Genomic DNA, 21,724 nt, shown 5'->3' with positions numbered 1-21,724 from the left:
AGCACCCACCTTCCCCTTCCCCTACCTCCTCCGCCCCACCTCGCCATGGCCTTCTCCCCGCGCTCGCCGTGGTCGCGCTCCCGGAAGCCCGACATCTACTCCACCGTCGTGGTCCACGACGACGAGGACGACCCCCGCGGCGGCGGCGGCGGCGGCGTTGCCCGCGCGGAGGATGACGACGACGACGACCCCTCCGCGCTGCCGCCGCTCCTCCAGCGCCTCCCCAAGGACTTCGGCGGCGCGTCCTTCGACGACGACGACGACCCCTACTCCTCGGACCTCGACGACGCCTCGCTCTCCGCCACCGTCGTCATCAAGCGCGGCGCCCCCGCCTCCACCTCGGCCTCCTCCCGATCCCCGTTCCTGGATCTGCGCCGCTCCAGCCCCCGCGCCGCCGAGGAGGACCCGTACTCCACCTTCGTCGTTCACGGCACCGGCCGCTCCGCTGGGGCCTCCAGCCCGCACGAGTCCGTCTCCGGCACCTTCATACGCCACCCCGGCGCCTCCTCCAGCCCCCGCGAATCCGTCTCCGGCACCTTCATACGGCACCCGGGTGGCTCCTCCAGCCCCCGCGAGTCCGTCTCCGGCACATTCATCCGCCGCCCCGGTGGCTCCCACGAGTCCTTCTCCGGCACCTTCATTCACCGCACCAGCGGCGCCTCTAGTCCACGCGACTCCGTCTCCGGTGCAGGCGTAGGGTTTGGGTCTTCCTTCTCGACCCCTTCGGCCGGGCAGGCGGAGGAGGACCGGCAGCCGTCGCTTCTGATGCAGCAGCAGCAAGCGAGGCGGCAGGCATCGATGAGCTCGGTCCCAGACAGCGTTGCCAGGGAGGATCCTTCAACCAAGTATGAGCTGCTCCATGAGCTCGGTGCGCCTCTTGTTATGAAATTAATTAATAGTTCCTTTTCTCTATGTTCAGAATGCTTCCACCTAATTTTTTGGTTGTCTGCATAATGAATTATTCAATTGGGGAATGCAGGGAAAGGTTCATATGGTGCAGTATACAAGGCAAGAGATCTCAGAACACAGGAGCTTGTGGCCGTCAAGATCATCTCCTTATCAGAAGGGGTCGGTTTCTTTCTCGATAAATTTCTGTTAAGACTTGCAAAGATCATTAACATTAATTAGTGAGCATGTGCAAAGGACATCACCATGTGTTCAAATGTAGCTTATGTGCAAACCATGAACCAGATATATGCTGTCTAATCCTGACCCTATTTGAAGACGAGTACAAAATATGCCTATACACGTCACATCTCTTCTCACGAAAGCCAGAAGATGACGCCGGAGGATGAGAAGAAGGGGAAAACCTAGATCTTTCATCAACTCTCTGACATACCCATAGTGTAACAGAACTTCACCTCATCCATCTAGTTGAAATTTTTAATAAGACACTAATCATAGTTGATAATTTCGAACGATTTCAAATTTAGTGTTAGGCAATCCCACGATAGGGAGAAATATTGTGGCATTACCAAAATGGATGGTACATCTTTAGTCTTGACTTCTTATTAAATCATGACATTAATTGAGACAACATTTCCGTTTGTGCTCGTGCCACGTTATGTTTAGCTCTATTTATTTTTCATATAAAAACAATATCTGAAATATTCGCCGGCAATGCGTGGATCTAATGCCCATTAATATTGATTGCTGAGGATGGCAGCAATATAAACATGTCTACCACAAACATTCCAAGTTTTTGCTTTAATAATGTTTGCACTTTGTTCCATCTGTACTAAAATAAAATCTGTCCTTCCCTACTTACCAATTTGATGTCCATGAGCCCATGTTGCTTGTGGTGTGATCAACGGAGCTTGAACAAAAATACAAAAGGCAATAATTCCAAACCAAGCATCTATATTGTGAATCGTCTTCAATGTTTTGTTCCTCGTATCGAGGTCTTCAAAAGTCCCCACCCCCCATTTGGAGAATGCTTGGTGATCAGTTTTTTACATCATTTTTCTAGTGGATGATTCGGCGCAAGCAGTAACAGGTGCTATGCTGAGTGTTGCCCGCGACGAATGTGTGCTTCAACCTATGTCCCCTTTCATTATGTATATTAAAGCCGGAGGCGCCTTGATTAGGTGCAGCCCGTAGCGACAGTTATGCCGAATGTTTGCCTTAAACTAACAAGGTATAAAAAAAAACCCTGCTAAAACAAAATAAAACCTGAAAAAAGAATAATTAACCCGAGGTGGGCGTGGGGGTTGCCGTCTGCATATAGATGCAAGTGGGGCAACATTAGGGTGCCCTTTACCATCTTTTGTGCAAAAGTTGAACTAAAATGATGATGTCATCCAAAATTGTTAGTTCATTTTTTAACCAAATAGGGTAGAGCTCTAATCTTGGCCCACTTGCATCTCTACGTCTGCATGTCACTGGGAGAGCGTGCCTGCTAGTCGCTTTGCGGAGGCACCTCCTTCCGTAGTTGCTCCCTTGGAATTTTACACACTCATAAAAATGAAGTTATCTGTTTTCTGATCATTGCATTTGTCTAAAGTCTAAACTTCATTGTTTGTTATCAGGAGGAAGGATATGAAGATATAAGGGGAGAAATTGAGATGCTACAACAATGTAGCCATCCCAATGTTGTCCGCTACTTTGGAAGTTATCAAGGAGAAGAATACCTTTGGGTATACTCCATTAACCTGACAAATATATGTTTTCTTATTAATGCTGCATAATAGCTGCACTATTTTATCTTGGCAGTATGTGCTACTTGTCAACTCATTAAACTGCGACTGATGTGATCTTATACGCGCAGATAGTTATGGAATACTGTGGTGGTGGAAGCGTTGCTGACTTGATAGGCATTACAGAGGAGCCTCTTGATGAACCGCAAATAGCTTATATATGTCGAGAATCACTGAAGGTTTATTCATTTTTCTGACATAAATGCAGTCTTAAACTGTATTTATATTGCATCACATGTTTGCATCACCAGTTCTTTTAAATACTCTATTAGGCTAGAACACACGCTACAGTTAGCCTCTGGGGACTTGAGAGAAAGCATGAGTTGCCCTGTGGTGGTGATCTTCAGATGTTTTACTTTTTCTTGCATATTTTCTGCTGTAGGGTCTCGCTTACTTGCACACAATTTTCAAAGTACATAGAGATATCAAGGGTGGCAACATTCTACTGACTGAGCAAGGCGAGGTGAAGTTGGGTAAGTACAGTTGTTACTTGGTATGCTTTAATTTCACTTGTAATTATTGTATATGCCATCGCATGTGAATTCAGCATGGTGTCTCAACATAATGATGTTTGAACAGGCGATTTTGGCGTGGCTGCCCAGCTCACAAGAACCATGTCAAAGCGCAACACGGTCGGTATTTTTTCCAAACATGTTTGTTTTATATATCCTAAAGTTCCATAACTTCATGCATTAATTTTTCAGCAAAAAACGAGAGGAAGTGCCAGATAAAAGTCATTCATCATAGTTTACCATGAGAACTCCCATATTTGTGTAGTTATTGAGTAAATATGGTAATTTCGTAGGAAGTTAAACTATAAATTTGTGTTGGAAAAGTATCACATCTATTTGTTTCTGTTTGGTACTGCCTACCTTGGCATACACGAGTCTGCATGTCAATGCTGTTAACATACTAAGCTGGTTCGCATAAAAATCAACGGAAGAAAGAGTAAAATGGTGTCAAAATGACATCGTTTTACTAATAAACCTAGTCTGAAGTGTCATTTTCCAAAGAAAACACCATTGTGTCCTTTTCCCCGAAATACAAATTTGTATTGGCACCCATTCTAATTTCCATAACCTGGCGCTTTATGTCATGTCTTGCAGTTCATTGGTACTCCACACTGGATGGCACCAGAGGTCATTCAAGAAAGCCGTTATGATGGGAAGGTTACATATATTTCTCTCCCTCCTCCCTCCTCTGTCCCAAAGCAATATCTATGGTGAAATAAGCACTAAGCACATTCATGTGTATAACCAGACTTAGAGCTGCAAAATATATTCTGCAGAATTGTTAGTGAATAAGCAAGTATGAATGTTTGGGCTTCATTTTGATGAAAAAACGTATTTGAATATTTGATATGAAAGCTAAAATTGTAGCTCTGCTGGCATAGAAGGTAGTTAGCATCCAGTATTCTGTATTTGAATATAAAGCTAAAGAACCCCTACCCAAACATGCAAGTCTTTTTTTTTCTTTCTCTTTTCTTGATAGTTCCTGAAGTGGCAAACTTCTGACCTAGGATGACTAAGATACTACTATTCTATAGGCTTATAGCATTGAGAAAACATCTTACAATTGAATTTTCTTTGTACAGTTCATCATCCTGATATGTCATAGCAAAGACTGTAAAGTTGACCTTGTCTTTGGGTTATCTTTTCCCAGGTTGATGTTTGGGCACTTGGTGTGTCTGCAATCGAGATGGCAGAGGTAGAAAACGTTCTTTGGTTCTACCTTTTGTTACTATGCAGTTTGGTTTTGTGATACATATATCAGTTAACATTTTCTTTTGGTGTTTCTGACTGTAGGGCATGCCACCTAGATCCACTGTGCATCCAATGAGAGTAAGCGCATGGCTTCTCGATTCCTTTTATTATCTTAGTTGGTGCGGATATAGCTGACTGAAAGCTACTTACCCTGTACTCTGTATCCCTTTACGTTTCAATCCATACCTGATTTCTGAACTGGGTTTTCTTGCTAGCAGTTCTTTTATTATATATTTTCTTCAATCATGCTGTGTGCATTCTTTTTTCCCCTTGACCTAGTACAGTAGGGCCACTAATGTGGATATATTTTTCAAACTGTCTTTCATTCCTGACGTATTGCTTCTCCACTTTGTTGATATCGGATGCAGCTGCCTTTCTTTTGATGTGCATGTGTGTCATCCTCACACTGCTTGTTGCATTAGCTTATTGTGTTATCTTCCCCCTTCAGGTGATCTTCATGATATCTAGTGAACCTGCACCAATGCTGGAGGACAAGGAGAAGTGGTGAGTGGCTTATAATACACCATACGACCTTTTGTCTTCTCCGAGTAATGGAAAACTGAACTGGACCTCACTTTTTTAAATTAAATTGTTAAAAACCTCAGACATAGGGCTTTTGGCCTAGGTTTCCTTCTATCTGAATTATTTTTTCAAGGATGCCATCCGATATTCATATTAGGTTTATTTGTAAACAAAATGCTTCATGTTATTGGGAAGTTATTGAAGTAGTGTAGAACTTGTAAGTTTGTTTTTGTCAACGTTTTCCATTTCGTAGCTAGCTTTTGGCTAGTCCCTGGATGAGGCCTAGCTGTTGTTGACTTAGGACACAGTTTGTTATGTACCAGAGTTGATACTGTAATAAACTGTCTATAAGTCAACACGCATTTTACCGGCTTCTAGTGCATTACCTGGTTTCAGAACCAAGACAGCTGTGATGCTTAGTTCATACAGATTAAGACACAGTTCACCCACAGTAGTAATCATGTTCTTACTTATTTTGTTCATGTATTCCTCTATCAGATCCTGACCCTTCTAATGTGGTATAGTAATATATGTTGACCTCTTAAGCCCTCATGAGTTTTCAAACACAAAGTCTCAATTATATTTCAGATAGTGAACTGCTTAGAGCACGGAGAAATTATAGATCTGCTCTAAAAGAGGGAGTCACATAGCTATTTCTTTTAATTTGGTTTATTGCTTGCCAAGTTTACCACTTCCTGCTAATACTGATCCTTTAAGTTTTTATATTTAGTCAAGCGGCGCCGAAAAGCTTAATCCAATGAAGCATTCGAGTTTTAAACATGGGTTGGTCTAAGTTCTTGTATCCTACCCTTCAGGTCTCTTCTTTTCCATGATTTTATTGCCAAGTGCCTAACGAAAGATGCAAGACTCCGCCCGGCTGCAGTGGAGATGCTGAAGGTACTTATTTAGTGCTCAGGGGTACCTTTGTGATGCATTTTGATGATTTCTTATTCCATATTTACTTGTGTTGTTCTCATTCTTTCTTTAATTCTCATGCAGCACAAATTTATTGAGAAGTGCAACACTGGAGCTTCTAAAATGTTGGCAAAGATCAAGGAAGCAAAGGAGATCAGAGACACCCTTGCGCAAAACCAGCCGCCTGACCCTGACGATGTACAACAACTCTTCTATTTATTATGTGCATGTACATTGGTTTTGTCACTATGGTTCTCTGACTTCGGTATCTTACAGGAAATGTATGATGCAACTGTTCGAATTAATGAAGATTATGGGGAAACTGTTCCGCTAAACTCCCAGCCAAATCATGAAACACATAATGATGGTTGGGCAGGTAATGATAACTGTGAAAGTTTACATCATGATCATGATCATGTTCCCCAGTTACTACATCCATTTCACACAAAATTCAGATTTGCTGTTATCCTGACACTACTTCCTCATCATGTAGTCTTTCTTGAGTTTCCTCGTGGGTTCTGTTCTCCCACTAGGGTTACTACTTACTAATGATAAATAGATAACCTGATACATGATGTTCATGAATCATGCGCCTTACATGTAACATGTAAGCTTGAATTTTTTAGTAGTTGAACATGACACGCCCTAAGCAAATACCCACTCTAGTGATGAGTGCGTCGTTTCAGAGGATGGGCTCCATGGAGCCTGTTTTCTGTTTTTTTTTTAAAATTTTTTTGGCATTTTAAAGTTTAAAAAAATTCCGAGAAAAATCTTGCATGTACATAATTATGATTTCTAACCTGTGTACAAAAAATCAATGTGAAATATTATGTATTATGGGCTGTGTAAAAAGACAACAAATTTCGAGATCTGAGATAATGAACAGGGCAAAATTAAAAAACCTGCATATTTTTGAGTAATTGTCTTTTTTGTGTAGGCCGGAGTACAAACTATTTCGTATTGAGATTTCACAAGTCCGTAGTATGTCATTGTCAACATCTAGGATTTTTTTGGATTTTTTTGAAACTTCAAAATGTCCCTTCAAATTCACTTTTCGCTCTAGTGACCTGCTAGTATCATTTCATGTATCCAGGATTGAGGTAGCTTCTTATAATGCTTTTCGTGGGGAGGATCTCCGTTATTTCTTAAATGGGATGCTTCAAAGTGTTGCCATTTAGTGTTTTTTTAGCCTTACGCTATGCACCTGAAACCAGCATTTAATTTTCTGTTTACAGGTGATTTTGGTACAATGATAGTTCATCCCGAAGATGGTGATGAAGTGGCGGAATCATCCATTTTCCCAAAAGCAGAGTTCATACCGGGCCTTGGTAGCATCAGCTCATTCACACATGATCCAAAGAGGGCTGAGCTTATTTCAAAACTTTGGTATGAGAAGCACAAAATTATTTTCTCATGCACGTTTTTCAGTTTTAGAAAGCAAAAAAGAAGCATCTCTTGCCAGAAAGAAATTTATTCATGCTATTTTGACAGGGCGGAGAATGCAGCTGATAGTGATGCCAGTAAAGAGCGGGACTTAGATGGACTTCCTGACACCCAAGAACCAAGATCAATGCCACCTTCAACTGGAACAGTTAAACAGAACAAGGGTATAGAAGGGACTGTGTTGCGACAAGATAATCTAATTAGCTCTGCATCACCAGGTGTTGCCAGCACGATGACCAAATTAAATAGCAGCCCAAGCCGTAAAGCATTTTCGGTTCAGGATAAGGTATATGCTATTTGGTCAGACCTCAACTTATTTTGCTTTATGACTCTGAAGTAATTCAGAAATATTCTTGCAATTACATGCTTTCACATTTCACCCCTCCTAAATTATGATTCGTTTCCTGTTGTAGCTCTGGTCAATTTATGCTGCTGGAAACACTGTACCTATTCCATTTCTTAAGGCAATTGACGTTTCACCGCTAGCTCTAGTATCAGATAGTGTAGCAGGCAATGGCCCGGCTGGTTCAAGTACAACCGACGCCTTGGAAGCAGTTAGGGAGCTATTCAGTGGCGATGGGCAGGCAAAGAAAGGGCGCAAAGGGCAAAATGAAGTATGCTGTGACTGTTTTGTTCAGTGATGCTATTTCTCATGCCTAGACGTGTGTTTGATACTGGATTTTATTTGCATTAGGTCCCTCTTCCTCCTGGTGTGCACCATAGATTGACGACAAGTCCCACGTTGATGAACCTGGCCCAAGCTCTTGCTTACCATAAGACGTGAGTGGTTCAAACTGGTCCATTTCGCTAGAGCTCTTCTGTATGTAATGATTGAAGGAATTGGTTTTATTCTGTAAATATACTAATATTGCTCATAAATGTTTTAGGTGCTACGAGGACATGCCTCTGCAAGATTCACAAGCGGCAGAAGAGCAGCAGACGATACAGAACCTTTGTGATACGCTTCGGACCATACTGAGGTTGTAGACATCCATGAGCAATGGCTACATCCTCGAAGAATCTGGCATGCTGAAACGCTGAGCGGAGGCAAGTGCTGACCTAGAATTATTCACGGCGGGCATTGTGATTCGGCTCAGCCTGGGATCGAAAGCGGGCACGGCATGGTGTGCCAACTGCAGGTCGACGCTGATGGAGCTATTGGTCCGTTTATAGATGCTGGTTGGGTGACTGGAAGTTGGATGCGCACAAGGAATTCTGTTCTGGAGACGTGAAATTTTGTCAGTTTGTTTATAGCCTCTAGGTGGTTTCAGTTTAGTGGCTGGTGTATGTACAGATCAGATCGTGTAGCGAAGTTTTGGTAATCCAATTTTGTGGCGCAAATGGCGATCTAAACTGTGGCATTGTATGTTCGGCAGATGCAATTGTTTTTGTTCCCTCTCGAATAAAGAGGAATTATAATTAGTGGCTGTGAGATAAATAAATGTTTGAGATGGAAGGCATGGTTCTTGCAGTGTATGATGGAGGGTCGAGACGGGAGAAATGGTTTGAACTTTGAACTGTTCTCTCAGCTAGCACTGCTGTGCTGTTGAAGGAGATGTGGGAAGGCGTGATTGTTGCTGTCACGAGTGTGCCCGTTCGTTGTTACAAGATTGTGGAAGACATGCTTGTCGTCGTTGGCGTGGAGACTCGCTGTCCAATGACAAGTATTCTTGAGGAGAAAGAGAAGCAAGCAAAGTCCTCCGTAGAATAGAAATGGGAGCTAGTCAGCTAGAAAACAACTTTTTATGGGAAACCTAAATCTAGCAGGATCGTTACATCTAAACTGCTCGCACACGCACAGGACAGCACGACTGATTCGGCAAGCACCGAAACACGTCGAGGGATGGGATGGGAGGATCGTGGCCTGGGATGGATGGATATTCCTCGGGCCACCACCAATCGCTGCGCGAACTGCAGTGCGGATCCCAATCAGTCCTACTCGTACCACTTTTTCTCGAGTGGGAACGCACTCGCCTGCGGATCCCGGAGCAGCAGCACGTATCATCATATACGAGCTGTACCGGTTGCGATCGTCCCGTCCCCCCTTTGTCCGCACGTGACATGTGACAGAACAAAAAAGAACCCAAAGCGCACCATCCTCTCGTCTCCGGCTCCTCCCTCCATCCCTTCCTAGTCTCTCTCCCCCACCCACACCACACCCATTGGCCTGCAACCTCCGACGACCCCAACAGCGCCGGCGGAGGCGGCGGCCATGGTGAGGGAGATGCGCATCAACTCCGCGCCCCGCGGCAACCGCGCGCCGCTCCTCGACAACGGGGTACGCACCTTACTCGCGCCGCTCCTCCGCCTTTCCGTTCCTGTTCGTTATGCGTCTGCGTTCAGTAATTCCTACGCTAATCGATCCCCGGCTCCCCGCTCGCGCTCGCGGCTTTGCAGGAGACGTCCAGGATCCTCTCCGATCTCGAGGAGGGCAACAACGTCCAGGTTCGCCGCCCCGGCTCCCTCACTTCAGTAGTACCGCTTCCTTGGTTTGGTTCAGCTAACTGATTCGTTTTCCCTCGTCTGCTTGGAAATTGGAATCCTCCCTCCCAGGCAGCCAACGTCGGGTTCTGCCGGGTCATCAAGTTGGTGAGCACCACCTGATAGTACTAGGTTTAAGATCATTGTTTGTTGGTCCTGTGTTTGCTTTGCTAAATTCACGAGCAAATGGGGGGTGCAGGCAAGGAAAGACGCGGGGAAGCTGGTCTTCGCCACCGTCGCGCTGCTCGTCGCCTCGCTCAGTAACCTCCTCGTTGTAGGTACTCCACACCTATAAACAGTTGTTCGCTGCTGAATGGATTTCATTGTTGTGACTCTTATACTGTTAATTGTGGTGAAGCCTTGTATATATGAGCAGTAAGCCAGTAACACAGAAGTAACTCAAGTTCTTATATGCTGCCAGAGCTTTAATTATTGAACTGATCAATCTCGCTCGCACGGCAGAAATAGTCTTGGCTCAACTGAGATTAGGCTAGAATTGTAGCTACCTGGAAATTACGAAAAGGAGAAATGCGCACCTATAACTATTATTTTAGTAGTAAGTTCTGACTTGTGAGTACGGTAGTAGACTACATCTGTTCATGACTTCCTGCATGCTAGGATTGACTTGAGCAGAGTACGTTGGTTCTTATGTGACAGGATTAAATAGTGGTCAGTATACGTTTTTGTTCTTGAGTGAGAGGATTAAATAGTGGTTAGTATGAATCGGTTCTTGTGTGACAGGATTAAGTAGTACTCCGTGCAGAGCAAGCTCTACTTCCATTTCAAAGAGCAGCAATGTTGCTCATGTTCCTTGTAGTAATGGATGGATCGCTATTTTGTTTTAAGCCTAATGGCTGGAACACCTCCTGTTGTCCTACAGCCCAAGTATGGCGGCAAGATTATCGATATCGTGTCAAGAGATGTTCAGAATCCAGAAGATAAGGCTCAAGCCCTGGCAGATGTGAATGGCACGATTCTGTACATTGTGGTCATAGTTGTAACCGGGTATGTTTCTGGAAACTTAAAGGGGATATTCTGTTCTACACTACCATCTTTTATTTATTCAGTTTGTGTTTGGTGGATCTAGGTAGGCCACGATGTTAATCGGTCCATTTACCTCTAGCTTCTTTCTCCTTTTTAGAAAACCATCCTAATGTACTAAAATCATGTAGTAGTTATTTTTCTTGAAATATTGGAAACCAACTCTGCCCCTGTTTCAGGTCAGTTTGCACAGCTCTTCGGGCATGGCTATTCAATTCTGCTAGTGAGAGAGTTGTGGCTCGACTTAGACAGGACTTGTTCAGTCACCTGATAAACCAGGCAAGTGCCTTAATTCTGTACAAATAGCTGTTCTGTAGTCTTGCATATAGCTATGTTCTTACTATCAAGTCTGCACATGTGTCTTGTGCCCCCACAGGAGATAGCGTTTTTTGATGTGACTAGAACAGGAGAGCTCTTAAGCAGGCTTTCTGAAGATACCCAAATAATTAAGAATGCCGCTACGACAAACCTTTCAGAAGCACTGCGTAATGTTACTACTACAGCTATTGGTCTTGGCTTTATGTTTTCAACTTCATGGAAGCTAACATGTAAGTACTAGTTCCTATGCTTGTGCTCTGTACATTAAGAACTTGGTTGCATCTCATCTGCTGTTATGCATAGCTTTATTATGCATAGCTTTATTTGCTTCTCTAAACCCCACAAAGGAACAACCTGTGTGAGGGATATTCTCAAATCGTTATGTTTCTTTACTTCTATAATTCAATGGAGGAAACTTCTCAAAGACAGCCTATCACGTTCTACAAAACCTTTTGAAGGAACTAAATGTCATTTTCCCTAGCCAACAGAAAAACAAGCTCTTGTCAGAACCATAGACATGACGACTTACCTTAAATGTGAGCAAAATTTGGTCGGATTTGTCAAAGTGGAGACATATGCCATTCAAATACGCTCATCATATCCTAGTCCATATCAAGTGAGCGTTGAATCTTATTGGTGGGCATATGGATCGATCTGAGGTGCCAGTTCACCTCAGCTAAGCCACCTGAAGCATGGACCTGATTGAGATGTGATGATCTGTTTGCCTACATGGCATCCAGCTCCACATCAATAAAATGAGACCAGGCTTGCTTGTGCCTTGTGTGGACCCGGCCTGTTTATTCCATTGATTCTGAAGAAAGTTTAGTTTTCTGCACATTACATGGGAAGTTTGTAATTCCCTAAATGGTTCCTTATAAAGTGTGGTCTTGTGATACTTTTACTTGCGTACATGCAGCTTTAAAATAAGCACGCTCTTCAATTCAGTGTCCCTTTAGTCTCTACTACCCATATCATTCAGTAAATCTCATTTACTATTCCTCCACAGTGTTGGCGCTTGTAATTGTTCCGGTGATATCAGTCGCTGTGCGTAAATTTGGGCGTTTTCTTCGTGAGCTTTCTCATCAGACACAAGCTGCAGCTGCTGTAGCTTCGTCCATAGCTGAGGTTTGTATATCTGATGTTTGATTTGTTAATGATAGTAGGAGAATTTTTGTTAAACCATTCCTTAGTTACTCTAACAATTTACAGAAAAATTATAATCAAATATGCGCTTTGAGTTTTTTACTTCAATCATCAGTCATCGATTAATTGTTTTTGTGCATTACAATTCTGTCTACTACCTTGTAGGAATCTTTTGGTGCCATTCGCACTGTAAGAGCCTTTGCCCAGGAGCCTCATGAAGTTTCACGATATGGAGGGAAAGTAAACGAGACACTGAAACTTGGTCTCAAGCAAGCTGTGAGTACTGTAATGTTCGTGTAAAAAGCATATCACTATTTTGCATAGCGATCTGACTATGCATTTCGTTGTAGAAAGTTGTTGGACTATTTTCTGGAGGGCTTAATGCTGCATCAACCCTGTCGGTTGTTATTGTTGTTATTTATGGAGCTAACTTAACCATCAATGGTTACATGACAACTGGTTCTCTAACGTCATTCATATTATACAGCCTTACAGGTAAGGTTTAGCACTAGCAATTTTGTTTATACTGAACAGTATCGTACCAATACAACAACTGGAAATTTACTAGTTGGTTATAACAATTATGTGTATAAGGGGCACATCTGTTTTCATTGTCATGATTATGTGTATGCTGTCTAAACAATTCACCCTCTCTTGAGTATACAGTTGGTTCGTCATTCTCTGCCTTGTCGGGACTATACACAACTGTAATGAAAGCATCAGGTGCAAGTCGTAGAGTTTTTCAACTTCTTGACCGGACTTCCTCGATGACAACTGCTGGGGACAAATGTCCAAAAAAGTGAGTCGCGTTGTCTCTCAGCTTTGTTGTTGATTATACCTACGCAGTATGCAATACCTTGTATTATTGGCATTTTCTTCCATTTTAGTGTGCTTTTCATTGTTTATTAGCTTTCTCGGTTTATTCTACCTACGCACTGTGCAGTATCTTATATTTTTTGACATTTCCTTCCATTTTAGTGAAAATGATGGCGAAGTTGAGCTAGACGATGTCTGGTTTGCATATCCTTCTCGTCCTTCTCATATGATTCTTAAGGTAAATATTTTCAGATTGCGTTTCCTCGCAACCGACATGAACATGTATAAGTTGACGTACTCTAGCATGGTGTTATCCTTTATTCTATGTGTATGTGCAGTGTACACGAGAGAGAAAGCTGGGTGTAACTTTCATTCTTATCTTTCTTGCTCTCCTTTATAGAATTACACTGCATTTCGGATAACTTGGCTCACTTTCTCAAACTTGGATACTTAGTGTTTTGTTATTTCTGCTATTGCAAATGAAAGAATATATCTGCTACATGGGTGACTTACATGATGGCAACACATTACAACATTAACAAATAGTGAATTTTTAAAGTACTGTAGTTCTATTTTTTACAACACATAATGCACACAAATTGACTTTGAGGAGCTTTAGGTTTTTTCGAACGTACGTAGGAGTGTTAGGTTTTTTTTGGTGATAAGTAGTTACTAACTTACTAAGTGCATATTTAATGGTAAGATAGGTATACAATCACTTACAAGCTTTCTTGAGAGCAAAATACACTTTCAACTATATATCGTGTATCATCAATATTGCAGGGAATCACATTGAAGCTAGCACCAGGTTCAAAGGTTGCACTTGTTGGGCCAAGTGGTGGTGGAAAAGTAAGCTTAGTTTTGGTTGTATGCTAATCAGCTCATATGCTTAGTGTTATACTGCATGAAATTCCTCACTTGCACCTCTCATTTATAACTTCTGTTTTTTACATGCTCCTGCAGACTACAATAGCAAATTTGATTGAAAGGTTTTATGACCCTCTAAAAGGAAAGATCTTGCTAAATGGAGTGCCTTTGGTAGAAATTTCACATCAGTATCTCCACCAAAAGGTATGGCGTCCAACCATTTTTATCTGTAATATGATTGCTATGATGATGCAGAAGTAGTTTTTCATGGTTCTAAGTTCTAGTAGCTGGTATTGTGCTTCTGTAAACTGTGCCACTTCGCAGGTTTACTGTGTAGCCTAGTCACTAGACAATTGTGCTCCTAGCAAAAAAGAAAAAAAAATAGAGTCCTGTAATGCTGCGCTGACATTTAGAAACATGATTGCTATGATGCTGTAGAAGTAGTTTTTCATGGTTCTAAGTTCTAGTAGCTGGCATTGTGCTTCTGTAAACTGTGCCACCTCTCAGGTTTACTGTGTAGCCTAGTCACTAGACAATTGTGCTCCTAGCAAAAAGGGAAAAAAAATAGAGTCCTGTAATGCTGCGCTGACATTTAGAAACCTCTTGGAAAAATTACTGGTATGAACCTACAAGTTTTTTTTTCGAGAATGTGACCTACAAGTCATGGTATCCAGAAATTCTCTGCTTACTTTAGGAATAGAAATCAAATTAGCTATCAGTTGGTAATTTCACTAATTTGGTAGTAGTGTTGATTACTTGTGTTGGACTAGCTGGTAACTACAACACATAGCTGTCACTGGCCATTCGAGATTCAACTCGTGAGCCTCTGAGATTACTTGTGCATCTGACTAGCACAACTAGGAGCTCGTGATGGATATGGCTCATGGCTATATTTGTATATCTCGCTTCAGATTTTTTTTTAAATATTCACTTTCTCATCCAAATCATTTCAGGTGAGCATAGTTAGCCAGGAGCCTGTGCTCTTTAACTGCTCCATTGAAGAGAATATTGCTTATGGACTGGAGGGCAAAGCTAGCTCTGCTGATGTTGAAAAAGCAGCTGTAAGTATCTAAAATTTGGAACATTGAGCAGACCTCAAGATTGCAGGATCTGACTGAATTCTGTATGCAGAAAATGGCGAACGCGCATGACTTCATATGCAGCTTCCCAGACCAATACAAGACCGTTGTTGGAGAGCGAGGCATTAGGTTATCCGGTGGGCAGAAGCAGAGGGTCGCCATTGCGAGAGCTTTGCTTATGAACCCACGGGTGCTTCTCTTGGATGAAGCTACCAGTGCTCTGGACGCTGAAAGCGAATATCTTGTTCAGGTACCACCGGCACTCAACTCCTGAACTAACTCCAAATGGAAATAAACAATTCTCTTACTGCAATTCTACAATCAAATATATGTGACTTACTTCTTCCCCATACATGCCACAGGATGCAATGGACTCCTTAATGGCAGGGAGGACGGTTCTTGTGATAGCTCACAGGCTCTCAACCGTCAAGAGCGCCGACACTGTCGCCGTCATCTCTGAAGGCCAGATAGTGGAGAGTGGCACGCACGACGAGCTCCTTGACCGTGACGGCATCTACACGGCCCTGGTGAAGAGGCAGCTGCAAGTGCCCAAGTTTGAAGGGAACAGCAACGGGACGGTCGAAGTAGAACCCACTAGTAATGGTCAATAGTGTTTCCGTCAGTTAGTCACATATACCATTTCGTGGGAATACACACCTTATGTAACACCCTGTCTGATGCACGTATTCTACTCTGTGATTGGCCAACAGTTCAAAATTTCGCACGATCCATGCTCTTGCATCTTTGTTCACACGTGCGGCTGTACGCCAATTATTTCTGTAACAAATAGGCTATGATGTTCAGAAACTTTAGAGTGCCAAAAGTATGGTGATGAATCAATTGGCCGAGAAAAGGAAAATAACTTGTCTAACTATGCTATAGGAGTAGTGAATTAAAGACCTATACTGTAAAACCGTGGGCTTTCACACTAATATGTTGTTTCCCCTCTTACACTCATCTCGTTTATGAACTATTCGCCAGATCATCTAAAAAAAACTATTCGCCAGATCAAAACTATAAAACCGCGTACCTAAACTTAGTTATTTCTTTCTTGATCTTTCTTTTTTGAAGATGAACCATTAATATATAACTCAAGCAAGCTGCCTTATTAAAAATCTTCCAGTCCCCTTAGGTACCCTGGTAAGGAAAAGAGTGCGTCAAAAACTTGTTGCACCAAAGTCACAGAATGGTTACATCAGGGATTAGAAGAAACTACGTCCTAGAGAAAATAACTCCACTAAAACTACACTCCTCCATGATCAACTCCAACACCTCAGCAGGGGTAGATCCTGTATTAGAACCATAACCACCTCTTTTACCTAGAAGAGCTAAGCCGTGTGCCACCCTATTACACAATCGGCCTACTTTAGTAACCGAGAAATCCTGATGAAGATTCAGAAGTTCTTGGCCCTCAGCATATAATAACCAGCTAGTTGAACGATCCATCAGCTTACTATTCATAACCTGAACTACTCTCGAGCAGTCCGTTTCAACCACCGCAGAAATACACTGAAGTTGGACTAGGAGGTTCAAACCCTCTACACACGCAGTTACTTCAGCTTCTTCTGCGCTAGTGCATCGGGGGAGGAACCTCCATTCTGAAAATACAGTACCACCTCTGTGATCCCTTACTATAATACCAATACCGCCCTTCTTGGTTACTGAATCCCAACCAGCGTCAACATTGGCTTTCAAGGATCCAACTCCTGGAGCTATCCATCGACACACCATCGACGAATCCACAGATATATTAGCATTAGCATTTGACACTGGAAGCTTGCCTTTAGGGTCCGATATTGCATGTGAAGCATTCATAAATTTGTCAAAATAGTTCCTTAAGTAAGGGATTGAAGCCGCTACCGAAGCCTTCCCGTCACCATGGACAATATTATTGTGATGATGCCACACTCGCCATAGAAGAAAAATGATTTGAGCTCGACAATCTTGGGGGACCTATTGAGCAGAGACCGGAGCAATTCAGTTCCTTTGCATAGGAAGGCTTCCTCCGGAGGCAAGGACCAAAAATCCCGCATGCCTTTCCGCAGCGCACGCGCTAGTGTACATGTGATAAGAGCGTGGTGTTCATCCTCATCAGCCGCACCACAGATAGTGCATATAGGATCAACCTTAGCCATCTGATGGTGTAAGCCAACACGCACCGCCAAGGTCGGGGTAGGTGCCCTCCACGCAAACACACGAAGCTTTTGTGGTACTTTAGCATGCCACACCAGATTCCAGATACCCCAGTCACCCTCAGGTTCCGCACTACTTTGCCCAACGCTTAGGCCTTCAATCGCCGGTTGTAACCCCAATCGGTATGCTAACCTTACAGTAAAAATTCCGTTCTTCTCTAGCAGCCAAGAAACAAAATCATCGCAATTCTTTGATGGTAACTTGATCGCAAGGATTGCGTCAACATCGATGGCCAAACAACATTCTCTAACCAGCCCTTCATTCCAAGTCCTTGTATAAGGGTCTATGAGATCAGCCACCCATCTCATCCTAGCATTTCCTCTTCTACCATTCAGTTTGGGCTGATCTAGATGTGGTAGCCAATTATCTCTGAAACACTCGTACCTGACCCAATGCGCCATATAGCCCCTTTCTTTAACAATTCCAGACCATGTTCTATACCTTGCCAGGTTTGAGACGCATTTTTAATAAAGGTTGTATCCAATAGATGCGCCGAAGGGTAGTACTTTGCCTTAAGATCCGAGCACACAGACTGTCAGGGAATTGAATGAGACGCCAAGCTTGTCTTGCCAACAAAGCCTGGTTGATTACTCCCAGATCTCGAAAGCCAATACCACCCTGAGATTTTGGCCTTGTCATTTTCTCCCAGGACATCCAATGCATCTTCCTTTTATTTTCCTCATCTCCCCACCAAAAGTCTCTTATAATTTTGGACAATTCATCAGTAACACCAGCAGAAAATTTAAATACCCCCATGGCATAAGTCATTAGGGACTGCAGTACTGATTTAATAAGAGTCTCTTTAGCACCACTTGACATGTATTTCTGATTCCAATCATTTGCTCGGCGAGAAAACCTTCCTTTCATTAGTTTAAATTTATTCCCCTTCATACCTCTTTCAGGCACTGGAAGCCCTAGGTACTTCTCCTCGAAAGCTTCAGTTTCATATTTTAAGATGTTCTTAATATCAGCCTGTACGCCAGCATTGCACTGTTTTCCATATAGAATAGAGCATTTCCCCAAACTAACCAATTGTCCAGTCCCTCGTTCATAATCATCCAGGATAGCTTTGATATTGTGAGCTTGTTCCGCCGATCCTTCAAAGAAAAGGAGACAATCATCTGCGCAGAGGAGATGAGAGATCCCTGGTGACATAGGCATCCCCAATGGGCCTGCCAAAGATGGTACCCGGGGTTTTACTGAAGGCCCACGACCCGAAGATTATAAAGCCTGGAAGCCCAGTCAGGAGATAGTTTGGAAAGATATAATTGTATTAGGAATATTGATTTGTAACTATTACGGGACGGACTCAAATAGTCACCCGAACTCTGTAACTTGTGTATCACGAAACCCTCGGATCCGCCTCCTATATAAGGGGGAGTCGAGGGACAAATAGAGGATCGATTCTATTGTCAACACAACCCTAGTTTTCTAAACAGTCGAGTACTTTTCCGGCTGAAACCCTCGAGATCTACTTGCCCTCTACTTCCAACTAAACCCTAGTCTACAATCCGTAGGCATTGACAAGTTAATACCTTGTCAATTGGCGCCGTCTGTGGGAATTAGAGGCGACAAGAAGCTGATCTCGATGGCACGTTCAAGATCGTCGACGTCTTCAGTGGAAAGCAACGCGATGGATAGAGGTAAACGGATCGAAACTGGTCTAGTCGATTTTGTTCCTCACCCGCCCTCCCGTTTGGATGCATATGTGTATCTGGAGGAGCCTATGGAGATGACGTTTGGAAGGTTCCACTTCCGCGTTGGAAGAGAAGGATTGCATCGTCTCGAAGTTCCGCTCTCGTCGGGATTGTCGGTGGTTGATTCCGATTTTTCGGACTCATCGTTCGAGACAGGCGATGAGGAGATTTCGCCGCCACGCTTCGTCAAAACTACGACAAGCGAAAAGCTCGCCAAAATCTTTGGCAACATGTCCTTCGAGTCATCTGCGGACTCCAATATAAGCAGCGACTCAGACAGCGTCGATAGCTTTAGCTTCATCGACAAATCCACTACTGTTGGAGAGGTCTTCGCCGATCCATACGATGGTGTCACCGATCCCGACAAAGGTCAAAGTTCAAAATATCATCAGATCTATGTAATTGGAGATACAAGTTGACCACAGCAGGAGACATCAGAGGATTTTGACAACGCGGGAAATCCGTACGTCGATCCCCGCTGATCTTACGCGAGTGGGAACCAAATATGTCGGGCCTGGAACACGACAGATGGTGCAATTCCGCAAGCAGTGTGGGATAGAGTTGCAAGAGCTATTGATGGCACAGAGCCAATGACTGTAACTGCGATAGCTGAAGAGTTGCAAGCATATCAATATAGACTCGCCTGTGCTAGGCGAGAGCTCGAAAAGCAGAAAGTTGAGCTGGATAGGAGGCAAGCCGTGGCATCTGCGTCAAGCCGAAGAAGGGCAGAACTCAGTCGACATTCAGGAACTTCAGGATCCAATCACGGAGCAGCCCGTAATAGGGGAAGATCTAGGCTGCAGAACATACCCGAAGCAGAGAGGGAAAATCTGATCCAAAACCTCGACATGTCCTTTATGTCAATAGATACAAGGGGAAACATTATTCCCAAGACACCGGAAACTGGATACATGGCGACTCAGGCCTTCATACTGGCAAATAGACCACCTCCCGGAGATCCGAGGGAAGCATTGTATAACATGGCTATGGCAGGAGTTGGAGTCATGGGAACAACGTTTGCAAACACAGGTACACCTCCTGAAGGTGCTCCAAGGCAAAATAGTCCAAGACCAACAGTGGTAGGACAGGATCCGCCGAGAACAAGCGCGGCAAGAAACACATCGACACAGGCGCGAGTTGATAGGGCACGGCAAGAAAGGAGGGAACGTCTGCAGTCACCAGAAGACGACGAAGAGGAGATGTGCGGGCTCCCCTATTTTACTCGAAGAGTTCGCAAAACGCGAGTTCCATCTGGTTTCAAGTTACCCGACAATTACAAGAAGTTCGATGGCCTACAAGATCCAGAAGATTGGCTAGTCGATTATCTGGAAACAGTGAAATTGACGGGAGGAACCAAAGCAACTGCCATGCAAAGTATCCAAGTGCACTTAAGTGGAGCAGCGCGATCATGGATCAAAAAGTTACCACCTGGATCTATCGATAACTGTGAAACTTTCGAGGATATGTTCGTAAAAAACTTTTTATCTACATGCAAGAGACCTGCGTCAATAGAGCAATTGCGAGCCTATAGACAGAAGTATGATGAATCGATGAGGACATACATTCAAAGGTGGAACATTATCAAAAACTCGGCGGAAAACATATCTGATGAAAGAGCGATAGACGCGTTCGTCGCCGGAATTCGAAGGAAGGATCTAGTCGAGGATTTGGGAAGGACTAATCCAAAGACAATAGCAGCACTGATGGCGATAGCGAATCGCTGGGCAGATGGAGAAGATGCGGTTCACAATAAACGGCACAGGTCACCGAGGATGATCGAAATCGAAATAGACGAAGATTATCCCGCCAGTTCTCCGACTATGATGGTCCCAGCCAAATATCGGCTGGCTTCCGAGGAAATAGTGGAAATAACAATCGAGATGATTATCAAAAAAGTGGAGAACAACGTGGTGACTACAGGGATAGTCCACGTCCTAATAGGCAAAATAATGGTCCAAGGTTCCAGAGGCCATATATGTCTCCCGAGGATATGATGAACAGACCATGTCAAATGCATTTTTATCTCGACAACAATGGGAAGATGCAGTCGGGACATTTACAGAAGGATTGCCGGACTTTCCAGGCGTTGAACAGATATGCAGGGCACGCTAACGCGTAGGCAGCACATAGAAACCCTCAGGGGCCAAGAAGTGAGATCCACCTTCCACCTCCTCCCGCAATCACGGACGAAAATCGACATCAGTTACAAATAGCGGCGGCTCCACACCCACCTCCTTATATCAACACCAATGGCGCGGTCTCGATGATTCAGAAGGCCAGGCCATCCAACAGAGCTTAGAAAGTAATTTCGCGACAAGTGTTCATGGCAGAAAAGATGCCTCTACCAACAATCGAGTACCTGAATTGGTCGGGACAAGACATCGGCTTCACCATAGCGGACCACCCGCAGCAAGTTCCTCGACTAGGGCAATCGGCATTGATCTTAATTACCAGCAGTGATCGCAGGATACGACGTTTCACGAGTATTCATAGATGGAGGCAACAGTTTAAACCTTATGTACGCGGATACATTGAGGAAAATGAACATATCCCTGGCGAACCTAAAACCAACCGACACACGTTTCCATGGTATCACACCAGACAAGCCAAGCTACCCGCTGGGGAAGATCAATCTCGACATTCAGTTTGGAACCCGAGAGAATTACAGGATAGAAAGGCTGGAATTCGAAGTCGTGGATTTTCCATCGCAGTACCACGCTCTATTGGGATGACCCGTGTATGCCAGGTTT

At 43.6% G+C, this 21,724-nt stretch overlaps 1 protein-coding gene across 1 annotated transcript; it reads left to right on the top strand.

Moving 5' to 3' along the window:
• The first annotated feature begins 45 nt into the window (after positions 1-45).
• On the top strand, positions 46-15,701 carry LOC124697507. The gene is made up of 37 exons (XM_047230091.1): positions 46-111; positions 172-868; positions 980-1,068; positions 2,529-2,636; positions 2,768-2,875; positions 3,079-3,169; positions 3,276-3,328; positions 3,803-3,865; positions 4,359-4,403; positions 4,502-4,537; positions 4,908-4,963; positions 5,797-5,878; positions 5,981-6,094; positions 6,173-6,272; positions 7,132-7,282; positions 7,388-7,625; positions 7,753-7,953; positions 8,034-8,119; positions 8,227-8,319; positions 8,403-8,500; positions 9,532-9,617; positions 9,701-9,784; positions 9,893-9,928; positions 10,020-10,094; positions 10,701-10,825; positions 11,041-11,140; positions 11,238-11,409; positions 12,186-12,304; positions 12,488-12,598; positions 12,673-12,817; positions 12,989-13,121; positions 13,301-13,376; positions 13,922-13,987; positions 14,102-14,209; positions 14,959-15,066; positions 15,137-15,334; positions 15,447-15,701. The coding sequence occupies exons 1-37, from the start codon at positions 46-48 to the stop codon at positions 15,693-15,695; spliced, it is 4,566 nt and encodes a 1,521-aa protein (XP_047086047.1). The 3' UTR covers positions 15,696-15,701.
• Positions 15,702-21,724: the final 6,023 nt, after the last annotated feature.

The sequence above is a fragment of the Lolium rigidum genome, chromosome 3, assembly GCF_022539505.1.
Source record: "Lolium rigidum isolate FL_2022 chromosome 3, APGP_CSIRO_Lrig_0.1, whole genome shotgun sequence".
In the NCBI taxonomy this organism is placed as follows: domain Eukaryota; kingdom Viridiplantae; phylum Streptophyta; class Magnoliopsida; order Poales; family Poaceae; genus Lolium; species Lolium rigidum.
The sequence above is the reverse complement of the archived record's forward strand: the minus strand, read 5'-3'. Positions and strand labels throughout refer to the sequence as shown.